This window comes from Pseudorca crassidens, chromosome 10 (assembly GCF_039906515.1).
Source record: "Pseudorca crassidens isolate mPseCra1 chromosome 10, mPseCra1.hap1, whole genome shotgun sequence".
Taxonomy (NCBI): Eukaryota; Metazoa; Chordata; class Mammalia; order Artiodactyla; family Delphinidae; genus Pseudorca; species Pseudorca crassidens.
In genome coordinates this window covers 43199509-43217737 of record NC_090305.1, presented here as the reverse complement: position 1 = coordinate 43217737, position 18229 = coordinate 43199509, and the positions used below count along the sequence as shown (strand labels likewise).

The 18229-nt window shown below is 36.5% G+C and overlaps 1 protein-coding gene across 5 annotated transcripts in view; it reads left to right on the top strand.

The window, feature by feature from the left end:
• Window positions 1-1093: 1093 nt before the first annotated feature.
• HMGCLL1 (3-hydroxy-3-methylglutaryl-CoA lyase like 1) overlaps window positions 1094-18229 on the top strand; it is a 138464-nt gene continuing 121328 nt past the window's right edge. The window contains exons 1-2 of one of the 5 annotated variants that reach the window (XM_067753465.1): window positions 1094-1233; window positions 1538-1662. In XM_067753465.1, coding sequence (XP_067609566.1) covers window positions 1555-1662 — 108 coding nt within the window. In that variant the 5' untranslated portion in view covers window positions 1094-1233; window positions 1538-1554. Of the gene's footprint in view, window positions 1234-1409; window positions 1663-10513; window positions 10676-18229 lie in introns of those variants that run through there. The other 4 variants (XM_067753464.1, XM_067753463.1, XM_067753467.1 and 1 more) reach the window with 4 other exon arrangements.

Genomic DNA, 18229 nt, shown 5'->3' with positions numbered 1-18229 from the left:
ACTGAACTCCATTTCAGTGCTTAACCTGTACTACCCATTTACTGACAACTGACTGACTTACCGAGTTATCTGTGACATCTCCCCTAATTTACCACCTTCTATCTTTTCTTCTTTATTAGACTGTTGTATATAAGTGTTCTAACCTTGCAAACTGCCTCAGAATATTTATTTATTTTTTTGTTCATATATTGTAAAAAAAATTTGAAGTATAGCTGATTTACAATGTTGTGTTAGTTTCAGGTGTACAGCAAAATGATTCAGATTTTTTTTAACTCTCCAAGAAATTTATTTTAGCATATGCCATAGATTGATATAATTGATATAATAATTTCATATAAAGAGAAACCATTGCAGAAATAACTAAGGTGGGGCCCTAACAAGGAAATAAAAGAAAGATCATAAAGAAATTCTTCCATATGAAGACTTTGGATCTGCATCATTTATTCAAAATATAAAACCTTAATATTAGAAGCAAAGAGAAAAACAGCAAAGAAAACAATAAAACAGAAGCTTGGCATATGTAGTACAAATGTATGGGCTAAATTATAACATATATGTGTTCTATGTTTTATATATATATATATATATATATATATATATATATATATATATATATATATATATAAAATTTCCCTTACAGGTTATTACAAAATATTGAGCATATTTCCTGTCTCATAATATTTAAAAATCGAGCTTTTAAAAAATATAACTATTTTTTTTGAGCAAATGGGACACTGTTGATACAGTTGGTGAAATTTGCATGGGCTATGTAGATTGGATGGTAGTGCTGTGTCAAGGTTGATTTTCTGATTTGAAGGGTTGTTTGGGTGGGCCTTAAGCCAAAATGACTGATGTCTTTATTTTTAAATTTTTATTTTATATTGGAGTATAGTTTATTAGCAATGTTGTGATAGTTTCAGGTGTATAGAAAAGTGATTCAGTTGTACGAATACATGCATCTATTCTTTTTCAAGTTCTTTTCCCATTTAGGTTATTGCAGAATATTGAGCAGAGTTCCCTGCGCTATACGGTAGGTCCTTGTTGGTTATCTTTTAAATCTGTGTGTGTATGTCAAGTTTATTGTCATGAAGATAAACTCAAGTGAGTTCAAGGCCGGACGCATCTACAGTGGACGCCAAAAGCTGGGAATGAGCAAACTGCCAGACAAGAAAACGCAGACCCTCTTCCTTTGATGGAGACCTAACCCTTTCTTCCCTGTGGATTCTGAACCAGGTGAGAAGCCGGTGAGTGGGGCGTGTGCAGATGCGATCAGCCCTACTTGCTGGGTGCAGAGCGGCAGGCGCGCCATGCTGGGAATATCTCCTCCGCGCTTCGGCTCCGGGTGGCCCGCGTGCGCGCAGGTGTCTCCCGCGCGCCCTGCTCTGGGCGCTCTCGGCTTGGCGCCGCTGCAGTACACAGAGCGGGGCCGGGCTCAGCGCGCGCGGGAGGCGGGAGGCGCGCTCGGGGGCCGGCGCGGGACCGCAGCGCGCGCCCGGCCCGCATCTCTCTCCTCCCCGCTCTCTCCCATCGCCTACAGCCGCCCCGGACCTGGCCATGGGGAACGTGCCATCCGCGGTGAAGCACTGCCTCAGCTACCAACAACTTCTCCGGGAGCATCTCTGGATCGGGGATTCAGTGGCAGGGGCGTTCGAGCCCGCGCAGGTACCACCTCGCGGCCCAGGGGGTCCCCACCCTCTTCCGTCATCCCCCAGGCCTCCTCTCCCCTTCTTGTGTAGTCTCTCACCCTGGGCCCTTCCTGCGACAGTTCTGTAATGTCAAACCTCACCCCTTAAAAGGTTTCCCATCATCTCTCTGGGGTGAATTGCAGACCCACCCCTGCAGCTCAGACCCACTAAAATCCCTATCTTGACCACGTGCAGGTCGCCTAAAGGAAACTGTTCCTTCTCTGTGTTTCCCTTGGAAGGGATGAGTCATAATACACAGCACTCCTCCGAGGATAGCGCCCTTCTTTTCAGTTTTCTCCTGATTATTGTGTGACAAAGACGACGAATTTGTCAGAATATGAGGCGGAAAAAGGAACAAAGCCAACACAGAAGGTTGGGAAAACACGGTGGGATGAAATCATCCGTCATATCATTAATTATCCCTAATGTATTTATGCTTCAACACACTTGAGCAAGCTGGGGAAAAATGGTAAATAACAGCGATTTCAGTCCAAAATGTATTCCCATGTTGATTCCTGAAAGCCTATTTTAAGACAATTATTAGGCAAGTGAGTAGTATCCACATACTTGCGATTTAATGCACTCTCAACCGGAAACGGCAAGTAAATGAAGAAAATCTATATAAAGAAATAGACTTTTCCCTTAAAAGAGCTTAAAATTTAAAGTTTCACAAAGGAATAACAGTGATAATTGTTAAGTGAATGTGAAAACGTGGGAAAAGGGAGGGAGACTCAGGGTTTAGCTATTATTGTTTTGAATTTTGGTGGATACAAAAATGTTTATTCCTGATTCATCTATGTACAAAATAATAATTTGTATTAAGTATAATATTTTAGTGGGTAAGCATAATTTAAATTTGTGTTTTTAAATCAACTATTCTAATATTAGGCATCCATTTTTCTATAGTTTTATAGTTAGTGTATTTTCAGTTCAATGTATCAATATGTGGCATTGTAATTTTAGTTCTACAGATTGGAGTTCAGCGTTTGTGGATTCTCTAAAAGATACTTTGCTCCTCATTACTTAAAAGATGGCCCTGGTCATCTGACTCAAAGACTGTTGCTGACTATCAAGAAAGGGAAAATAATTCTTTATCTTCCTGTATGTTCTCTTGTCTTCTATTTAATTTTCCTGCCTTCTCATTTGATCTTTGTATTATAAAGATAATATAACCTTATATTCACTCTGTTACAGAATCAGGAATCCTTACCTTCCAGTCCCGAAGTCTGAGACTTTATATGACTTTTGTTGCTGGGTTAATATTATTTTTCTCTCCCGCAACCCCCATATTCTAATTTTGTGGGCTTTGGAGAACATGACAGAGGCTAGACTGCTAGGTGAGGATGTCTACTTTGCCTTGCAGGGATGTGGAAATGGGGAAATTGAAAATGACTAGGATGAAAAAAAGAAAGAAAATGACTAGGATGACTGATCTAGGAATGCGGGGAATAGGGTTTTTGGACATTCATCAGCCTAATAAAGACTTTTTGTTCCTTTTTGGAGAAATAGCAATACCTTCTCCAAATATTGCTGTTTTAACCCTGGACTGCTTTAGTGAGAAACTCCTATTTATTCCTCAGACACAGCTTAAATATCACTTCTTTTGACCAACCCTTTTCTCCTTCCAGAGTTGCTAGCCTTTTTCTGTGCTCTCATGGCATTTTATGCATAGTTCTGTTTTAGTTCCAGTGTTGTGAAATGGTAATGTTTTAGGTCATGTCCTATTGAATACACAGCAGCAGTGACACTGCACTCTGAAATTTACCTTCTTCTTTGGCTTGTGTTTAACAACATTGTTGCTGCTTTAAGCCCTACCTCTCTGGTTCCTCAGGCTAGAACTAGACTGGCTCAGGGGTAAATCTTCAGATTCCTCATGACTTTTTATGCACACTCACAGTTCCTGTTACTATTAGTATACTCATGTCTTCCAGATTCATATTACAATCTCTCTCTTAAGCTCCAGTCCTGATGTTCACCTGCTCACCTGACATCATCACTTGGGTATCTCAAAAGTAATTCAAACCCAACATTTGCAAAATCGGAATCACGTTCTTCTTCCCCTTCCAACCCCAGACATTCTCTAGAATTTCCTATTGCAGGGTATGCCATTGCAATTCATTCAGCCCTGGAAGCACAAACCAAGAGCTCCTTTCCTTCTTTCCCCCATAACCAAAGTATCACTAAGTCCTGCAATTCTACCTCGAATTTCTCACAGATCCATCTGTTTTCCCAACTCTACTGCTGCTATCAATTTTAAAGTGGCATTCTCTCTCCAATGAACTACTAGACTCTTGCGATCCTTCAACCCATTGTTTCTACAGCTAGTTGGGAGAAGTTCTCTGTTTTACACAGAATCATGCTATTCTCCCGTTTCACAACCTTCTGTGAATTCTCATTGCTTTTAGGAATGAATAGCAAGCAAAATCTTTAATGTGTTCTTGGAAGCCTCAGGTGTTCTCTTCATTGCATCTCTCTGCAGCATCCTCTTAAGCTATGTTCTCTTATCCTTGCCACTGTGTCCTTCTTTTGAGTTTTCCAATCATCTTTCCTCTGGAAACATGATCTTTACCTGTTTTACTCTCTGCTAGGAAGATTCTTTTCAAATAACTAACCTTGAGCTCTCAACTCAAATGTTGCTTCCTCATGAAATCTTTCCCAGACTCTCAAGGCAAGCATTTCTTGTTATCTTACTTTGCACTGTTCATTACAAATAATATGAATTTTACATTTATTGTTGTGATCATTTTATGTTTAATTCCCTACCAGACTCTAAGTATCATAAAAGTAAGGAAAAATTCCACCACAAAATCCTCAGCAATGAACAAAATGTCTGACTAGTTTTTAATGGCCAATGAATACTTGTTGAATGAACAAATGAATGGATGTTTTTCCTTCTAGGGCATAAGCATCTCAGATTTATGGGGAACGTGAAATCCTTCATAGCACTTTTCAGGGTCCAAAACAATGATTAGCACATTGTAATAAAATGCTAACTATTTGTTATGTGAATGCCAAAGTGATGAGAAGACAGGTGTCAATAAAGTTTGGTCTTAGTGCTGTTAGATGGGTATTATTACTGTTTGTGTTTTACCTTTTTTTATTGAACTATAGTTGATTTATAATGGTGTGTTAGTTTCCAGTGTACAGCAAAGCAAGTCAGTTACACATACACATATGTATATATTCTTTTTCAGATTCTTTTCCAATTTAGGTTATTAAAAGATATTGAATATAGTTCCCTGTGCTATACAATAAAACCTTGTTGTTTATCTATTTTATATATAGTAGATTGTATTTGCTAATCCCAAGCTCCTAATTTATCTCTCACCCTAATTTCCCCTTTGGTAACTGTAAGATTATTTTCTATGCCTATGAGTCTATTTCTGTTTTGTAAATAAGTTCATTTGTATCTTTTTTTTTTTTAGATTCCACATATAAGTGATAGCATGTGATATTTGTCTTTTTCTGACTTACTTCACTTAGTATGATAATCTCCAGTTCCATGCATGTTGCTGCAAATGGCATTATTTCATTCTTTTTAATGGTGGAGTAATATTCCATTGTATATATGTACCACATCTTCTTTATCCATTCATCTGTAGATGGACGTTTGGGTTGTGTGTTATCTTTTTATAGAATCTAGTCATACTTTGATAGGGAAAGAGTTGAAAATGGATTCTGGAAGCTGTTAAAAGATGCACAGAGCTTAACTATTTCTCCACTGTTAAATCTGGCAGAGGGAATCATGGGCAGGACCCCTAAGTTTTGAAATAATTTGGCTGCAGTTGGGACAGACAGAGTGCTCTATTTTGAAAGAATACTGTGCTAGTCAATAGAAAGATTCAAAACCTAGCCCTTTTTCTGCTACCAATATATTATTAAGATAAAATTAAATATTGTGTGTGTGTAAGTACAAATATACACATTTGAAGTTTAGCAATTTATTACCAAACATAAAATGGGTCAATGTGAATTAAAGGCTTGAACTACCACAGCTCCACTAATTAAATTCTTTAGTTCTCTTCCTCTCTTTTTTTTTTGTAACTAATGGCATTGGTTTTTCAGATTTCCTTAATAGAGCAGGAGGTTAAAATTGATCCTTCTATGGTTCAAGGTATCTCTTAGGGCCTGTTTTATTTTCTATATTTGTCTCTGTTAAAATGGATATGATGAAGCTGGCTTAACTCGTGGTTTAAAGTTTGGGTTAAAATTAGGTTCCCTGTAAAGTAGTCGTTCTTTGATTTCCAAGTGCTGCTTAAGCAGTAGCTAAATATCTTCATGTATTAATACCCCATTACAGCAATAAAATTCCTAAGGACCTAAATTCTATCATAAACAACACTTAAAATATATTAGTTTTTTAAAGACAAAATTGTAGATTTTGTGAGATTAAATTTATAGTTAGTTTACATTATATCCTGATCCTTTAAGTTACATTTGCTGTCAGCAAATATTATGATTCCAAGTATTTAGTGTTAAACTGTCACTTGAATTTAATTGGAATGTACAATATTTTTGCTTAAATTTAATTAAAAGATTAAAGTAACTATATGCTTTTCAGTTTACAACTCTGAAGCTGTTAGTACATTTACAAAATACATTAGAGTGAGTGGGGAGGAATTTTCAGAAAGGAACAAAACTACCATTACACTGTTTGTTTTCTGTTTGTCTCAGGTGTTCTTTTGTCCTTTACTGCCCTGTTTCTCTTTTTTATGACTTCTTTTGAAATTATGTAAATTTTAAAATTCATTTTTCCCTTGGGTTGGCTTGTTAGTTATGTACTGTTTTTATGGTACTGGTAGTTGCTACCTATAAGATGTCAACGTACAACCTTGACTTATTAAAATATTATATAAATTAGTTTTATTGCAACTTATTAAAAATATGATAATTTAACTCCCTTTACTGCCTTCGCTTTCTATATTGTTGTTGTATATATTAATTTTCTATATGGTATATTTGTAATATGTATTTATAGTCAATATACATTTATATCTATGCATATATTTCCTCTTTCCTTTGCTCTTTATTGCTTTCTTCATCTCCATTCTTTCATCTGAAATTATTTCCCTTCAACTAGAAATATTTGCTTTAATACTTTCTTTAGTAAAAATCTGGTGGTGATAATTTCTTTCAGTTTTTCTTTGCTTGAATTACATTTATGTATATACGTGTGCAATGTGCATAAATATGATCAATATTGAGTATAAATATATGTTCCATATAAAGAATTAGAATACATGACATGACAGCAGTACGAAATGCAGATTTCTCAACAGATAAAATGGAAACCAGAGACAAACCAGAGGGAAATCAGCTGTTAGTTTTACTTTTAGTTCTTTGATGATAATATATCTTTCATTCTCTTCTTGTTATCTTTGGTTTCCAACAGTATGACTATGATGAGTCTACAGGTAGTTTCTTTATATTTGATAATGATTCATAGCACTTCTTGGATCTTGATGCTTGTTGGCTTCCATATGTTTTGGAAATTTTTCAATCAATTCTCTTCAACTATTGCTTCTGTCTCTTTTTTAACCACCCCCCAACTTGGACCTATAGCTTGAAGAATCTTGGAATGTTCCTTGTGACCCATTTATTTCATATACTCATTTTTTGTATTTTTTTATCTTTTGTTTCTCACCATGTTCAGTCTGAATATTTTTTCTCACCTATTCCATTTCACTAATACCCTCTTTAGCTTTGTCTAATTTGCTGCTGATTTAATGTGAGTTCTTAATTTTAGTTATATTTTTGAATTAATGGACTTCTATATGGTTTTTAAAACCAATTTTTAGCTCTCTGCCACAATTCTCCATCTTATCAAGAATTCTTGAATACTTATCAGTTATTTTAAGTTCCATGTCTGGTAACTCCAATATTCAGATCTCCAGTGGGTCTCTTTCATGTATCCTTCCTCTTGCAATGCCTACTAATTTTTCAGTTTAGGTTAGACACCTGTTATGAAAATGTTATAGACATAATTTGAGGCTCTGAGTCATACTGTCCTCCAGAAATGATTACCTTCCCCCCACTCCCTTTTGCCCACCCTCTACACCCTGTCTCTGGCAACCACCAATCTGTTCTCTGTATCTAATTTTGTTTTTTTTAAGATGTCACATATAAGTACTTGTCTCTTTCTGTGTGACTTATTTTGCTTAGCATAATACCCTCAGGGTCCATCAGGTAGCAAATGGCATGATTTCCTTCTTTTTATGACTGAATAATATGCCTTTGTGTAGATATATACACCATATTTTCTTTATCCATTCATCTGTCAATGGGTACTTGGGTTGTTTTCACGTCTTGGCTATTGCAAAGAGTGCTGCAATGAACATGGGGGTGCAGATATCTGTTCAAGACAATGATTTCCTTTCCTTAGGATAAATAGCTAGAAGCAGAATTGCTGAATTATATGATAGTTTTATTTTTAATTTTTTGAGGACCCTTCATGCTGTTTTCCATAGTGGCTGCACCAATTTACATTCCCCATTGCACAAGGGTTCCCTTTTCTCCACATCCTCACCAACACTTATTTCTTGTCATTTTGGTAATAGCCATTCCGATGGGTGTGAGGTGCAGGAAGGATTGATTATCTTTTGCTTCTAACAGGCAATAAGTGCAAGGGTAGCTTACCTTAAGCCAATCAGATGTTTAGCTGATTCAAGGCTGGACCTACTTCATTTGTGAGGGCTTGTCTTTTCTATTCACGCTTACTTTTATTTTGTTGCTCTCCAGGGGTTCTAACTAAAAGCCTAGAGTGTTTACCAGAATGTCTTCTCCTTGTTGAACCTGAGCTCAAAAATATTTCCTCCCCAACTTCTAAGACCCCTGGAAGCTCTGATGCTCTTCTCAGCTTCTCACCTGATTGCATAGAATTGGTGAATGCCTCAAGAGGAAAGTTCATGCTGAATTTTGGTATCACCCCTCTGTGTTTTTCTTCTGCGAGTATCTTGGCCACTGAAGTACACCCTCCCTTGGAGACTCCAAAGGCTATCAAAGAAGTGTTTTTCACTAATATTTTCACCAGATTTTCTGGTTCTCTGTGAGAAGTTTGTTTTGAACAAGCTAGTTAAAAAATTACTAATATAACAGGGGAAATATTAAAAAAAACACCTATTTTGCAATATAATTGGAATTGAAAAAATATATTCATTTACCATATTACAAAGCTTTTGAAGTGGTTACATTCCAGGTAATATGCAAACTGTTGACAGTAACAACTTGTGTATTTATTTTTCAAGCTTTATTGAGATATAATTGACATATAACATTGTGTAAGTTTAAGGTATATAAATTTGATACATTCATATATTGCAAAATGATTGTCACCATAGCATTGGCTAGCATCTGCATCACATCACATAATTACCATTTCTTTTTTGTGCTGAGACCATTTAAGATTTACTCTCTTAGCAGCTTTCAAGGATATAATATATTATTAACTGTAGTGTTAATCACTATGCTGTGCCTTAGATTCCTAGAACTTATTCATCTTATAGCTTGAACTTTGTATAGAGTAACAATTTAAAGTCCAAAAATTGAATTAAAAGATTGGCTGCTTCATGAAAAATAATATTTTACAGAAAAACTGACATAATGATTTTCACTATAAGTAAAAATTGTGAAAGATATTTTTTAAAGATAAAAATTAATGTGCTGCCTAAATTAAGTATCTTGCTTTGGGGAAACAGTATGCTATTTACTCCCTCCTTATGTGTGACATAGGTCAATAAAATTTGTTAAATAAATGAATGAATCAATGAGTGATTAAATTTACAGTATTTTATCTCTATTGATATGAGATTATTTTGGATCTTTCCATTTAATGGCCCTGAAGTGGGTAAAAATATTTTCTTCTTCTTATTAACCTTTTCTTTACAATGCTATCTTTTGCTTTGTCTTGATTCATTCCTGGTTCATATTCAATATGCATTGGGCACTGCCTAACTGCTTTACATGCCATAACTCAATCCCCATAACAATCCATTTTATAGGTTTAGTAACTGGGATACAGAAACATTAAATAATTTGTTCATGGTCAGTAGTTGATGATCTAGGAATTGAATTCCGTCAGCTGAGGTTCCAGAGCTCCCAGTTTTCCACTATACCAGTGCTTCCTGACCTTTCTGGTGATAGGAGTCAATGGAGGTGTTTATTAAATGTGCTAGAAATTCAGTACATTGGAGCCGAGTGTTGGAGCCCAGCTCTCACTGTTTTTGCTTCACCTATCTTTTGGGAAATGCTGGACTGAGTGATGCTGCTGCCCCTTCATCTCTGTATCTTCTGTCAAAGGGTCAGCTGTAGGCTCATGTTTCCTCTAATCTGTCTTCTGAGAGCTCCTGGCTCCAACCCATGAAGGGCTCCTATGAGTTTTGACTTCCTTTCTCTCCTCTTTGAAGGTGAGACTAGAGTTCTGCCTGGAATAGAATTGCATTGGATGCATAAGGAAAAACAACTTGGTTTCCAATAAATTTCCTGTTCCCTCCCATCTCCAATACTTTCTGTCCTTGGATTTCTGTTAGCTCCTCTCTTCCTTGCTTTCTCTCCTTCCAGCTGGCTTTCACATCCTTTCCTCCCCCTGCCCTGTGTTCTTGTTTTTTTCATTAGCTCTGAGCTCCTCCAAGTTTTCTGGCTTCCTTTCTGCTTATTCACTATGGGCTGTAACTTTCCCTGACCCTTTCTTCTTTCTTCATTTTCCTCTTCCAAGTTTAGCTTTTATTTTTGTTTCTTTTGATTTTCCCTCATCAACCAAGGGGCTAGACTGTGCAGACCCATAACTTGATGGGTCACTTTTATGGAGCAGATGGTATTTAAAAGAGATCGTACAAACTCATATATGTGGGGAATATCATTTTAGCAGAAACTCTGATTTGAAAGTGTTGTCCAGACTGCTTGAAGACCTCACAGTAAAAGCAACACAAGAAAACAAGTTTCCTGGTCTCACGATTGTTAGTTTAAGTAGGAGATGCAAATTTGCTGTTACACAGGTGAGCCATATTTAACCTCTGGAAATGTTTTGTTTGATCAAGACTACACTTAAAAGATAAGTACATATGAATGCCTTAAACAGGATTTGTACTCTTTACTCATATACTTAGCTACCTCGGGCACCCAGGTTATCTTCCTGTGCATGTGGATATTTGATTCTGTGGTCCTTACCGGACAATTACATGGGGATGCTTTAATGAGACCATCCAGGACATTTCTAAACATTGGCATATTTTCCAACAGTGTAGAGTGTAATCGTAATCATTCAGCAGGCAGGAAGTAGTCTTTAAATTACCAGGAGTTTGCCATTTTTCCCTTTGGGACCATCTTCCTTTTCATAGTGATCAGAATTCATTCCTAAATGAAGGCTCAGGTGTTTGGGGATTTCTTCTCCTGGATCAAACCATATGTATGAGCCAATGTTTATGTTCTTTTCTCATAGAAACTAAATATTGATCACCAGATATTATTTCTAAACACATTCATTCTGAAATTAGACTGATTTTTACTTGAATTTTACTGGAGGATAATTTAAAAAGTTATTCAGGTTCCTAGAGGCATATTTTGGACTTTTTTTTTCATGTAATTTATGTAAAAGCCAAGATTAGCAAGAATGGAAAAGCTCTCTGAAAAATATAAAATTTAAGTGAAAGCTATTGTTTCTAGGTAGTGATGAAGGGGCTGGAGCTGTGAGTTGCAATCATGCTCTAGAAAGGGGGAGCTGACACTTCTCCACCTGCTCCAGGGAGGGGAAGATCTATACCCTGACCCTGACGCTTGCCGGGTGGTGAGGATGCTGTGGGGCAGGAGGGCCAAGTGTCACATGGGAGGTAGAACCACTGGAGATTCTGTCCCAAGGGTGCAGCCCAGGCCACATTTTCATTCTTCATTGATGTGTTCCTCTGAAAGCTAATTTCTTGGCTTTGCTTTCTATTTGGACCACTTCCCCTCACCCCCACCCCCCACAATCCTTTCTTGCAATTCATTTAAACACAAACCTGTACATTTATTCTAATTCAGGGCCGGGGGAGTTAGTGATGATGATTGTAGTCTATGTGGTAAATATATATATGTATGATTATAACATATCAATCTGTATCTGTATCTGTGTTTATCAATCTGTAGCTACATCAACTACATATCTGTCATCCATATATCATCTATCTCTATCATCCATCCATCTGTCAATCAATCTATATATCTATCATCAATCTATTATCTATCATCTGTCTATCTATCATAAAAAAATAATTTAAAGGTCCCTAATGTTAAAAATTGCCTTAACAATATCTATCTATCACCTATCTGTCATCTATCTATCTATCTTTCTTTCTTTCACCCATCTGTCATCTACCTATTTATCTATCTATCATCTTTCATGCATCGTCCATCCATCCATCCAATAAATCAATCTATCTATCATCCATCTATCATCTCTCTGTCATCCATCAAGCAATCAATCAATCTATGTATCTATCTAAGTATGTATCTATTTTTCATATATCTAATCTTTTACAAAAAATAATAATTTAAAGATCCCTAATTTTAAAAATTTCCTTATTATTACTTTCATACTTGATTTGAAGATGGATACTCGCCTTTTACTTGTGGTGAAACTTTTTCTTATAAGTATTTCCTTGTGTTCTTCACTGCTGCCCCTGCCAACCCCAGTTCTTGAATACTGCTCGGTGGACCCATGTTTGTTTTCTGCATTGAAGCCCAGTTCCTTCCCAAAGATGGTTGAGTAGGTGGAAACATCTCTTTAGTAAATATGTAATATTTGCAGTGCTAGACTGAGGCCTTCTCAAGGAGTGAAACTATGTTTTATTTACCTTTTCTGTTATCCAGAAGACTTAAGTACTTAGATCGTGATAAATGTTTGCAGAATAAATTAGTTTGGATATAGTAAAAATTCATTCATAGAGTAAACTTCAGCTGGTTTAAGCCACATTCATTGACTTTCTAAATGGCAAAAATATGTATTTAATTATATCAAAGCTATTATTTTTGTAAACAAGAATTAGTAGCTTTCACTCTTATTTATTATTTTTTGTATTGGAATAGAACGTCTGTTTTTTAAATTCAGGTGTTCATTTTGGAAACTTGAAAGTCTATTATTTTCTTTCATGGCTATCGGCTATCGTTGTAAAGGTCAAAAAAAAGTAGAATCTAGCTTTTTTGTTTTTTTAACATCTTTATTGGGGTATAATTGCTTTACAATGGTGTGCTAGTTTCTGCTTTATAACAAAGTGAATCAGTTATACATATACATATGTTCCCATATCTCTTCCCTCTTGTGTCTCCCTCCCTCCGACCCTCCCTATCCCACCCCTCCAGGCGGTCTCAAAGCACCGAGCTGATCTCCCTGTGCTATGCGGCTGCTTCCCACTACCTATCTACCTTACGTTTGGTAGTGTATATATGTCCATGTCTCTCTCTCGCTTTGTCACAGCTCACCCTTCCCCCTCCCCATATCCTCAAGTCCATTCTCTAGTAGGTCTGTGTCTTTATTCCGGTCTTACCCCTAGGTACTTCATGACATTTTTTTTCATAAATTCCATATATATGTGTTAGCATACGATATTTGTCTTTCTCTTTCTGACTTACTTCACTCTGTATGACAGACTCTAGGTCTATCCACCTCATTACAAATAGCTCAATTTCATTTCTTTTTATGGCTGAGTAATATTCCATTGTATATATGTGCCACATCTTCTTTATCCATTCATCTGATGATGGACACTTAGGTTGCTTCCATCACCTGGCTATTGTACATAGAGCTGCAATGAACATTTTGGTACATGACTCTTTTGGAATTATGGTTTTCTCAGGGTATATGCCCAGTAGTAGGATTGCTGGGTCATATGGTAGTTCTATTTGTAGCTTTTTTAAGGAACCTCCATACTGTTCTCCATAGTGGCTGAACCAATTCACATTCCCAAAAGCAGTGCAAGAGTGTTCCCTTTTCTCCACACCCTCTCCAGCATTTATTGTTTCTAGATATTTTGATGATGGCCATTCTGACCGGTGTGAAATGATATCTCATTGTAGTTTTGATTTGCATTTCTCTAATGATTAATGATGTTGAGCATTCTTTCATGTGTTTGTTGGCAGTCTGTGTATCTTCTTTGGAGAAATGTCTATTTAGGTCTTCTGCCCATTTTTGGATTGTGTTGTTTGTTTTTTTGTTATTGAGCTGCATGAGCTGCTTGTAAATTTTGGGGATTAATCCTTTGTCAGTTGCTTCATTTGCAAATATTTTCTCCCATTCTGAGGGTTGTCTTTTGGTCTTGTTTATGGTTTCCTTTGCTGTGCAAAAGCTTTGAAGTTTCATTAGGTCCCATTTGTTTATTTTTGTTTTTATTTCCATTCCTCTAGGAGGTGGGTCAAAAAGAATCTTGCTGTGATTTATGTCATAGAGTGTTCTGCCTATGTTTTCCTCTAAGAGTTTGATAGTTTCTGGCCTTACATTTAGGTCTTTAATCCATTTTGAGTTTATTTTTGTGTATGGTGTTAGGGAGTGTTCTAGTCTCATACTTTTACATGTACCTGTCAAGTTTTCCCAGCACCACTTATTGAAGAAGCTGTCCTTTCTCCACTGTACATTCCTGCATCCTTTATCAAAGATAAGGTGACCATATGTGTGTGGGTTTATCTCTGGGCTTTCTATCCTGTTCCATTAATGTATCTTTCTGTTTTTGTGCCAGTACCATACTGTCTTGATTACTGTAGCTTTGTAGTACATCTGAAGTCAGGAAGCCTGATTCCTCCAGCTCCATTTTTCGTTCTAAAGATTGCTTTGGCTATTCAGGGTCTTCTGTGTTTCCAGAAAAATTTTGGAATTTTTTGTTCTAGTTCTGTGAAAAATGCCAGTGGTAGTTTGATAGGTATTGCATTGAATCTGTAGACTGCTTTGGGTAGTAGAGTCATTTTCACAATGTTGATTCTTCCTATCCAAGAACATGGTATATCTTTCCATCTATTTTTATCATCTTTCATTTCTTTCATCAGTGTCTTATAATTTTCTGCTTACAGGTCTTTTGTCTCCTTAGGTAGGTTTATTCCTAGATATCTTATTCTTTTTGTTGCAATGGTAAATGGGAGTGTTTTCTTAATTTCACTTTCAGATTTTTCATCATTAGTGTATAGGAGTGCCAGAGATTTCTGTGCATGAATTTTGTATCCTGCTACTTTACCAAATTCATTGATTAGCTCTAGTAGTTTTTTGGTAGCAGTTTTAGGATTCTGTATGTATAGTATCATGTCATCTGCAAACAGTGACAGCTTTACTTCTTCTTTTCCGATTTCGATTCCTTTTATTTCCTTTTCTTCTCTGATTGCTGTGACTAAAACTTCCAAAACTATGTTGAATAAGAGTGGTGAGAGTGGGCAACCTTGTCGTATTCCTGATCTTAGTGGAAATGCTTTCAGTTTTTCACCATTGAAGATGATGTTGGCTGTGGTTTGTCATATATGGCCTTTATTATGTTGAGGAAAGTTCCCTCTATGCCTACTTTCTGCAAAGTTTTTACCATAAATGCAAGTTGAATTTTGTCAAAAGCTTTCTCTGCATCTATTGAGATGACCATATGGTTTTTCTCCTTCAGTTTGTTAATATGGTTTATCACAATGATTGATTTGCGTATATTAAAGAATCCTTGAATTCCTGGAATAAACCCCACTTGATCATGGAGTATGATACTATTAATGTGCTTTTGGATTCTGTTTGCTAGTATTTTGTTGAGGATTTTTGCATCTATGTTCATCAGTGATATTCGCCTGTAGTTTTCTTTCTTTGTGACATCCTTGTCTGGTTTTGGTATCAAGGTGATGGTGGCCTCGTAGAATGAGTTGGGGAGTGTTCCTCCCTCTGCTATATTTTGGAAGAGTTTGAGAAGGCTAGGTGTTCGCTCTTCTGTAAATGTTGGATAGAATTCACCTGTGAAGCCATCTGGTCCTGGGCTTTTGCTTGTTGGAAGATTTTTAATCACAGTTTCAATTTCAGTGCTTGTGATTGGTCTGTTCATATTTTCTATTTCTTCCTGATTCAGTCTTGGCAGGTTGTGCATTTCTAAGAATTTGTCCATTTCTTCCAGGTTGTCCATTTTATTTGCATAGAGTTGCTTGTAGTAATCTCTCATGATCTTTTGTATTTCTGCAGTGTCAGTTTTTACTTCTCCTTTTTCATTTCTAATTCTATTGATTTGAGTCTTCTCCCTTTTTTTCTTGATGAGTCTGGCTATTGGTTTATCAATTTTTTTTTGTCTTCTCAAAGAACCAGCTTTTAGTTTTATTGATCTTTGCAATCGTTTCCTTCATTTCTTTTTCATTTATTTCTGATCTGATTTTTATGATTTCTTTCCTTCTGCTAACTTTGGGTTTTTTTTGTTCTTCTTTCTCTAATTGTTTTAGGTGTAAGGTTAGGTTGTTTATTCGAGATGTTTCCTGTTTCTTAAGGTGAGCTTGTATTGCCATAAGCTTCCCTCTTAGAACTGCTTTTGCTGCATCCCATAGGTTTTGGTCGTCATGTCTCCACTGTCATTTGTTTCTAGAGTTTTTTATTTCCTCTTTGATTTTTTCAATGATCACTTCGTTAGTAAGTAGTGTATTGTTTAACCTCCATGTGTTTGTATTTTTTACAGATCTTTTCCTGTCATTGATATCTAGTCTTATAGCATTGTGGTCGGAAAAGATACTTGATACAACTTCAATTTTCTTAAATTTACCAAGGCTTGATTTTTGACCCAAGATATGATCTATCCTGGAGAATGTTCCATAAGCACTTGAGAAAAATGTGTATTCTGTTGTTTCTGGATGGAGTGTCCTATAAATATCAATTAAGTCCGTCTTGTTTAATGTATCATTTAAAGCTTGTGTTTCCTTATTTATTTTCATTTTGGATGATCTGTCCATTGGTGAAAGTGAGGTGTTACAGTCCCCTACTATGAATGTGTTACTGTCGATTTCCCCTTTTATGGCTGTTAGTATTTGCCTTATGTATTGAGGTGCTCCTATGTTGGGTGCATAAATATTTAAAATTGTTATATCTTCTTCTTGGATTGTTCCCTTGATCATTATGTAGTGTCCTTCTTTGTCTCTTCTAATAGTCTTTATTTTAAAGTCTATTTTGTCTGATATGAGAATTGCTACTCTAGCTTTCTTTTGGTTTCCATTTGCATGGAATATCTTTTTCCATCCCCTTACTTTCAGTCTGTATGTGTCTCTAGGTCTGAAGTGGGACTCTTTTAGACAGCATATATATGGGTCTTGTCTTTGTATCCATTTAGCCAATCTGTGTCTTTTGGTGGGAGCATTTAGTCCATTTACATTTAAGGTAATTATCGATATGTATGTTCCTATTCCCATTTTCTGAATTGTTTTGGGTTCGTTATTGTAGGTCTTTTCCTTCTCTTGTGTTTCTTGGCTAGAGAAGTTCCTTTAGCATTTGTTGTAAAGCTGGTTTGGTGGTGCTGAACTCTCTCAGCTTTTGCTTGCCTGTAAAGGTTTTAATTTCTCCATCAAATCTGAATGAGATCCTTGCTAGGTAGAGTAATCTTGGTTGCAGTTTTCTCTCCTTCATCACTTTAAATATGTCCTGCCACTCCCTTCTGGCTTGCAGAGTTTCTGCTGAAAGATCAGCTGTTAACCTTATGGGGATTCCCCTGTGTGTTATTTGTTGTTTTTCTCTTGCTGCTTTCAATATGCTTTCTTTGTATTTAATTTTTGACAGTTTGATTAATATGTGTCTTGGCGTATTTCTCCTTGGTTTTATCCTGTATGGAACTCTCTGTGCTTCCTGGACTTGGTTAACTATTTCCTTTTCCATATTAGGGAAGTTTTCAACTATAATCTCTTCAAATATTTTCTCAGTCCCTTTCTTTTTCTCTTCTTCTTCTGGAACCCCTATAATTCGAATGTTGGTGCATTTAATGTTGTCCCAGAGGTCTCCGAGACTGTCCTCAGTTCTTTTCATTCTTTTTCCTTTATTCTTCTCTGCAGTAGTTATTTCCACTATTTTATCTTCCACGTCACTTATCCATTTTTCTGCCTCGGTTATTCTGCTGTTGATCCCATCTAGAGTATTTTTAATTTCATTTATTGAGTTGTTCATCATTGTTTGTTTCATCTTTAGTTCTTCTAGGTCCTTGTTAAATGTTTCTTGCATTTTGTCTAAAGATGATTTTGGATCATCTTTACTATCATTATTCTGAATTCTTTTTCAGGTAGACTGCCTATTTTCTCTTCATTTATTAGGTCTGATGGGTTTTTATCTTGCTCCTTCATCTGCGGTGTGTTTTTCTGTCTTCTCATTTTGCTTATCTTACTGTGTTTGGGGTCTCCTTTTTGCAGGCTGCAGGTTCGTAGTTCCCATTGTTTTTGGTGTCTCCCCAGTGGCTAAGGTTGGTTCAGTGGGTTGTGTAGGCTTCCTGGTGGAGGGGACTAGTGCCTGTGTTCTGGTGGATGAGGCTGGATCTTGCTTTCTGGTGGGCTGGTCCACGTCTGGTGGTGTGTTTTGGGGTGTCTGTGGACTTATTATGATCTTAGGCAGCCTC